General features: G+C 54.1%; 1 protein-coding gene across 1 annotated transcript; it reads right to left on the minus strand.

The window, feature by feature from the left end:
- Positions 1-3,990: 3,990 nt before the first annotated feature.
- On the minus strand, positions 3,991-7,227 carry LOC113194252 (lymphotactin-like). Its single transcript, XM_026405268.2, has 3 exons — positions 7,167-7,227; positions 4,889-5,003; positions 3,991-4,156 (listed from the first exon to the last, which is right to left on the minus strand). The coding sequence occupies exons 1-3, from the start codon at positions 7,225-7,227 to the stop codon at positions 3,991-3,993; spliced, it is 342 nt and encodes a 113-aa protein (XP_026261053.2).
- Positions 7,228-7,990: the final 763 nt, after the last annotated feature.

Raw genomic sequence — 7,990 nt, forward strand, 5'->3', positions numbered from 1 at the left:
CCAGGAGAGGAAGGCGAGTCTCGGCCTCTCCCACCAGGCCCCCCTCTCAGCCCTGCCAGGCTCCGTGCCCCCCAGCGCCCTTCCCCTCCACCTGGTCTCTTTCCTCTCCTCTCAGACGCCCCTGCTCCTCTTTGCCTCCCACTGCCTGTGACAAAGCCCTTCTAAAATAGCGCTGGTGACTCACGGGTGGAGACTCTGAGACTCCATCTATATGCACCCCACCAAGGGGCGTGAGGCGTCCACAGGTCTCAGTCCTATTTTTATTCGTTCTTGCTGAAGGATCGTCTGTCAGAGGGGAATAAAAGTGTCGTGTGGCCTTTGTCTGAGTTTCTCACGTGAGGACTCGGGCTGGCAACCGGTTTTTCTCTCTTCAGCCTCTTCCTTCCCACCTCCCTCTCCTTGGTCTGTTTCTGTTTCTGCAGGATTTATCAGTAACTGCAGCAGAAATTAAACCAGAATCTTACCAATCCGTTGTGCTTTGTTTGTAGTCGACGGAACTAGGGGACCTTCATTCCTGCCCCTGGTTCATTCCCACACCCAGGGAGGAACCCGCCACGCCACACTGCCCAGGCCTCTTGCTCTCATTCCCACTGCGTCCACCTCAGGACTCCTCTCCTCCAACCTGGACCCAGGCAGTGGTCACCTAGCCAGTCCCACTGCCCTTGACCATCTCCTACACCCTCCAAGTTGCTGTTCTAAACCTCAGCTCTGACGGTGTTGTTCCCTGGGCCCCTTGGTTTAAATCTTCCTGAGTCCTGTCTCTGGGCCTTCCCAGTCCAACTTCCAGCTACTCCATGACCCCTGGGCCCTCTAACCCCCGTGCCAACTTCCCCATAGTGGATTCAATGCCCTCTCGTCTACGGTCTGTACCTTTTGATCTTCACTGCTGAGGGAGAGGTACAGAGGAGATGGTGTCTGTTCACGGGACTGGAAGCCTGTGCTGTCCAGTCTCCGAATTGGGCACCAGGGGCACCAAGCTCACAGTCCCCACCTTGACCACCAAGTAAGACAGAAAATAAAGATGAATAAAAATAGTGTTTCAGGACTATTGGCCATGACAGAAGCAAGCCCCCGGGTCTGAGCAGGCGCAGCAGAGGGGCCTCACCTGAACAGAGGACATCAGACATGTCTCTGGCAGGAGGGGAGCCCTGAGCCGGGCGTTGGGAGCCTGTGAGTGGGAATGGATTTGAGGACCGTCTTCGCGACGATGGGACTGTGCTCCGCCAGGGTTCAGACAGTGGGTAAAACAGAACACTTGGCTTGTGGACCGGAGACTGCATTGGTAGCTCATTGTTCCTCGGTCCTACCTCCACTTCCTCGGGGTGGTTGGTGCCGATTTTGATCTTGGCCAATAAAAATAATTTGTGATGAATTTCATAATTGTAATTGTCCTCCCCCAACCCTGGCTGCCTGCAGCCCAGGAATGGACAGAGGAGCAGAGCACGTGCAGCTGAGCCCCACCAGAGCTAGGACAGGTGGGCCTGTCCCTGTGTCCCCGCCTGTGCAGGAAAGGAAAAGGCTGCCCCCTGCTGGGTGGAGGTGGAGGGGGGTGTCCCCCAGCCCAGAGCCCCCTCCCTGCGGCTTCCTGCTGTGGCTGGTTCTCCGCCCTCACCGTCCACTCAGCAGCCCTGTCACGTCCCCAGGCTTTAAAACCAAGCAGCAGTCCTCGGTCTGGCAGATGTGGACCCTCGTGACCGCTCCTCTGCCCCTCTTTGCTGGCTGACCTCGCTGGGCCCTCAGTCCTGAAGAGCTACTGCATGTCCTCCATGCACGGGGTCCCCTCGTAGCAGGCCTCGCCTGCTGCCCCTGCCTCGTCAGAATGAGTTTTCACGCAGAACTGACCCTCGGGCCTCAGGATAAGGTCTAGACAGAGGAGCTCCTGGTGTCCCCCGCTCTACATCCTGTCACCTCGCACGCTGCACCACGTGTGCTCCTGCTTGCTCCGTTTCCTCCTGTGCTGGCTCCTGAAGGCCAGGACCCAAAGCCAGGGTCAGCCTTCACTTCTGCGCCCACCGCCCCCAGGCTCCTGGCCTGTAGGGCCACGGCAAGGGCCTGTACTGAGCAGATGGAAGGAGGCTGTCTCCTGGGGAACCCCAGGGGACCTGGCTGCACTCACCCTGTGTCTGCGGTCAGGCACCACAGAGCCTCGGCCCACGCCTGCCCAATGACTAGGTGAGAGGAAAGGCGGGAGCGGCCTGGCAGCCACCAGACAGCCTCTCCAGGTGTCCACCTGAGGCTGACCTTGAGGAAGGCCGCAGGGCAGGCGGGCCTCGCTCCGGGGCTCCACTCTGACCTCCACCCCTCACTGGCCAGTGCAGCCTTCTTATGCCTCATTGTCTGTCTTTAAATAACGTCTGTTACGTGATTAAGTGAGCCCAATTTGTTAAGCAAGAACGTGGTTCTGCTTCATAATAAAAGCTTTATTCCCAAAACTGAAACAGCTTTAATGAGATGAAAGTCAAGTGCTGCTGTCCCCTTCCACACACCACGTCACTGCCGCCTCAGGAAAGCCCGACCTGGGCTCACGGGGTGCCCAAACACAGTGCCTCAGGAAGCCCTCTGTCCGTCCTGGGTGAGTCTGCTACCTTCACTCCTCAGACAGCAAGAGCTTTATTCTGACTTATTAAAGCTTGTTTTCTTTAAAACACCTTCAAAGATCATGTGGTCACTCAGCAGTCAGAAAGGACCGGTGGCCCCACCCAGGAGGCCACAGCTCAGGGTCCCGCTGCAGCTCACAAGGGGTTCGACCTGAGGTGAGCTGGTTCCAGCAGGCCCCTCAGCCACCTGCACAGGTTCTCGACGCGCTGAGTGTCCCCAGGACTGGGCAGCACTGGCATGTCCCCTTCGACTGACACCGTCAAAGGGAGGGCAGCTCTTACTGTTCAGAGGCAGATGGAACCGGGCACGCCGCCTCCGCTACCTGGAAAGCAAATCCACAAACACGAAGCCACCCAGCAATTCAAGGAGAACAGAGGAGAGAGGGTCTGGGCGCCCAGGGGTCCGGGAACACTTAACAGTGCACTGCAGACTGCGATCACATCGAGAGATGCCCGTGTGACTCTGTCTGGGGACATCAAAAGCTTATTGGTAATAAAGCATAACTTGTGAGACAGCGTGGTGACAATTAGCGAAATTGCCATGGGGTGGCGAGTTCGTTGCCCAGTTCAGAAAGCACTGATTTTAGCATCAGAGCGCAGCTGGCATCCCCGCTACCCAGGAGCTGTGGCAGGAGGGACGGAGCTTGAGGCCAGCCTGGCCGCAGAGTGAGACAGGAAAGAAAGAAAGAAAGAAAGAAAGAGGGGGAAAGGGGGGGAGGGGCGGGAGGGGGGAGGGGAGGGGGCGGGAGGGGGAAGGGAGGGAGGGAGGGGCAGGAGAGGAGAAGAACCAGAGTCCTAGAGCACTGAATTTTACTTCAGAACCTCTTGCACCACAACTCCAGTTCCTGCCAGCCAGACCCTGGGAGAGACTGAAGCCCTGCCTCTTCCTGCCCTTCCCACCCTCACAGCAGAGCTCAGAAGGAAACACGGAAAGAATCAGCTCCAGACCCAACTTGAGTGACACCACCCATGAGGACGCTCAGGGCGGGGACAGGGACAGCTGGATGAGGGTGTCCCCTACTCTGCCCCTCCCACTATGACCAAGGCGAGGTGAGGTAGCCCTCGAGTGCCTTTGCACTGTGCCCCTGTCATCACAGCGGGACCCTCAGAGACACCTGGTGGGGACCGCCTCCCCCGGAGGCCATGGGACCTCCGAGAGGCGCTCTTAGGACAGAACGTCAGCGACACGTTACCTTTCCCTCACATAAGAGTAGGCCAGAGAACCATTCGCAACAATAAATATTTATTAGTTACAGAAGGTGAATGGATACAAAAGTCATGAAGATAGAAACCCAGGGAAACGGTCTTATTCAAGCCACATTTACGTACAAGGTGAGCGGAGCCTAATCAGTCCATGAGCTTGTACCGGGAGCTTGGCGGCAGCCGGGAGGCACTACCTGGACGGGGTCCAGGCTGTGGTGGTGGGCTGGGCCCTGGGGGGGCTGCTCTGGAGCTTGCTCCTTTTGGTGGTGGACCTGCTGTCCACGATTTTGACCGCTGACTTCACCCACTCGTCTTCTGGATTAGCGCATACTTTCAGGCCACGTCTGGTAATAAAACTGTAATGCAAGAAGAGAGTCAGCCACAAGCTCTGAGCCCTCGGTCAGGAGCCGCCCACAGACTGGAAGAGCTCTCAGGCACAGACTAGCAGAAGGAGTGACCCTCAGAACCAGGACACCACAGAGGAACAACTCCCTCTCTGGCTGCAGCCCACAGGACCGTGCCCCCAGGAGTGCCCAGAGCCTTCCCCCCGCCCTGCCTCCTCAGTTCCACCAGGTGTCACACCTGGCCTGGACCCTAGTGACCAGCTGCTCAATTACTAGGCATCTGCCTCTTTCTCAAACCTAAACATACTAATTTTTTGGATTAAAGTGATTTCTTTCTTTCAATTCCTTTGGGCCACTCTGTACCAGGGACAGCTGCTCCTCCTGCCAAGGAGATCCTGGGGAGGGACCGGCTTTGCAGGCCGCTCAGCACCCTGTGCCCCGAGACTGCCCAAGCGCATGTGGCCTGGCTGCCGTCTCTGCACTGGCCTCAGACTGGGCACAGCATTCACCTGCTCTGCTCTTAGGTCAAATCAGGAAAGAGGACTCAGACTTTGGGGTTAGACTTTGGCAATGACCATCATTTGGTGGGGCTGCGTGAAGACATGACGAGGGGGCCAGGTAGAGGGCTGTGGGTCAGGCTGTGGCTCTCCTCCAGTTGACGGGGGTCCCCTGAGGCACAGCACCCACGCTGCTCCCTCTCCGTATTGCTGTCCCCCCCCCAGGCCCTCTGTGGGAGACACTCACATCACGGCCCTCATGGAGCCCTCCTTGATGGTGTAGGTCCTGATCCTGTTGATGGGCAGCCGCTGCGTGGACAGGCTCACACAGACGCTCTTCTCAGGGACTTCACTGCCCACACCTGGCGAGAGGAAGCAGAGAGACAAGATGGTCAAAGTCAAGGCAATGGTATTGTTTCAGGAAATTTGTGGTGAGAGCAATTGAATTGTCATTGTCACATGGCAAGTGTGTATTTTCACAGAGACACCGTGATGGGCAGCACACGGCCCTGTGGCGCCCACTTATTCAGGGACACACAGCTCTTGCCGAGGCCTGTTGTGTTCCGAGGGTTTCGGGCACTAAGACGGACAGAGGTGGACCCTGGTTTCATGCAGCACGTCTTCAAGGGGGGTCAGGTGCAGAACAGGTAAACGGAGAAATTCCAAAAGCTGTGTTGCCGTGCTGCCTGTGAGACGGGAGGGTCGTGTGACAGAGAGTAAGGGGACCAGGCGGCATTCAACGGGGGGGCAGCTCCTCTTTAACTAAAGCATAGATAAAGGTGTTCTTGTTTCATGGCAAAATGTGAAACTCAGTGAGGGGGGGCTTCACCCTCAAAGGAGTGGCAGAGAGGAATTCAACTGGTGAGTTTAAAGGAGCATCTTACACTGCAGAGGGGAATTGGCTGGGGAGGGTCAGCCATATAAATAATGGTTGGGCAAGATCTAATCAAAGTTTCCGAGGGCCCATTTTCTCCTTATCTGTGGATACTGGGTGTGTGCACAGAAATCTCCACCCACAAGCACCTCAAGCAGCGGCTGATAAGGCTCAGGTTGGGGTCAGAAGCTTTCTGAGAGCCTGCAGTGGACACCAGGCTCCTGCCCGGTTCCCGTGCCCGTCTGCGTGCCCTCCCTCTTCTACCGTTGCCGGTTTGTTTTTAATGCTGAGCTGCCTCTGAACTCAGTAAAAAGAAAAAAACTGGCTTCTTTTCTCTTCCCTTCACTATTTAAGAAGCCATTTTTCTCTGTGTGAGTGTCTAACAGGGCCCCCAGGACCCAGAGCATCCTACGGCCCTCTAAACCACAAAAGCTTTCGTCACGCTCAGTGATGTTGTGTGTCTGTTGTTAGTTGTTGAAGTTTGAGTCAAAGCAAAGATTGTTCTGCCCAGTTCTGAGCCAGTTCTGAACCCAAGAAGCTGAGCACCAGGGGATTATAAAGCTCCTTCAGTAGGAAACTTGGGAACGTGAGGCTAGTGTCTGCGGCTCTCGGCCTCTCACAGAGCATCATGGCCCTGCCCAGATCTGCATCCCACCAAATGTGACACCTGCCATCTCAGAAAAACGCCAGGCATATGGCCACATGTGGTGTAACTCAGTGGTCATGAGCTATTTTGTTTCATCAATATTTTGTTCTGCCCAATGTCGAGGAGTCCTGGTCTTTGCCTCATTTACTCACGGACTCTTTACCTAGTTATGACCTTATATTCCAAATTTACCAATAGGATACGGAAAAGTATAAAATAATTCCAGCCAGTAGGAGAAACTGATCCTTCGAGAAATGCCTGTTGAATGCCCAGACAAGACTCAGGGAATCTGAATCTTCTCTGGACATGACTTGCAGGTTTGTTGGATCATTTATAATGTATTGATCTACCTGTTCACACCATGTAAGCTCCTACAAATTCAAGAAATGTATCCTAAAATGGTAACATTTTTAGCAGTAATGACAGACTTTCCCGCTTACTTAAAGGTAATTTGACTTTCTGGATTTGAAGGTATGAGTTTCCATTTTTAGTTTGATTTTAATAAATATAAAACATTGATTTGCTTCAGAACATACATCCTCAATCTTATTCCCACACTATAATGGAACTCAAGATTTTGAGGATTTATCAAGATCAATAGTAAATGAGTAAAAGCCACAAATGCATTTATAATCATCACCACCGTCTGTAGCCACCCTTAATCAAAAATCACCATTTATAAGGAGATTTGATGTGAGTAAATAAACAAGTAATCCATAAATAAGTAAATCAGAAGATCATTTCATTTTAATACTAGGTGGGTATTAGCATAATTTAGAGATAAATGAGCACAGTTTCAAAATGGTTAAGAAATTTACTCCAGATCACCTAATTAGGAAGAGCTAAAGCTCAGCAACTAACCGAGTGCTCTCTGTCTTGGGAGTCTACAGTCCCCTTTTGCATATGGGAAGTTATAGGCTTAGACTGGGAAAGCAGTGACTCCAGTCAAAACCTGAGTCAACCCCCATGTGTGCCCGCCCACCGGCAGCCTGCCCCTCCACTCACCGTCCACTGTGCATGCGGAGAGACAGCAGATGCCCAGCAGGGCCAGGAGGAGAAGTCTCATGGCTAGGGTCTTGCGGAGCTGTTCAGGAGACTGAGGGTCCGGCTCCCTGCCGGCCTCTTTTATCCCTCCACGGTCAGCTCGAGGCACTTCCTGTGGTGAGAGGGCTTTCGGGGTGGGTGTAGAATAGCGGAAAGTCTTTGCAACACGGATGCTTTTGATCTTAAAACAGAAGGTTCCTTTGCCCCCTCACACTAACCCCACACGCTGTGGCCTTCTCCTCTCCTCCTGTGGTTAACGTGTCAGTGAAACCAAATTTCTACCTAGAAGAAAACGGGCTGTCTCATCTCTGGCCGCCAGTCTGAAGTCAGATCTTCCACTGCAGAGATGCCCCAGGCCTATGTCATGGCCCAACCATGGGGCAGAGCGAAGGAAGTGGGGTGCGGTGGTCACCGTGGCCCATCCCACCTGCCTCTGGCCACGGGGCCTCCACGCCAGGCTCAGGAGCCCGGGCTGCCGTGCCCACCCCAGGAAGGCAGAGGCTCGACTTCACTGGGTCCTCGTTTCTTGGCCTCTTTTATCCTCACTCCTCTCCTCACCCTTCGTCCCGTTACCCCCATTTCTCTGCCCCTCTCTGCCCCACTGCCCAAGAAACACTGACGTAAGTGTGAGCTTGTCTCTCTCACGTGTGGTTTAATGGAGACTTAATATATATCTTAAACAGCTACTGCCAAGTTGTTCTGCACCAACTGCATTTGAGAAAAAGAAAAGGATCTGTAAACTGGCCACTCTGACAGTCGCTATTTTTAGTGTTTTCCCGACGAGT

This window comes from Urocitellus parryii, chromosome 9 (assembly GCF_045843805.1).
Source record: "Urocitellus parryii isolate mUroPar1 chromosome 9, mUroPar1.hap1, whole genome shotgun sequence".
NCBI lineage: Eukaryota > Metazoa > Chordata > Mammalia > Rodentia > Sciuridae > Urocitellus > Urocitellus parryii.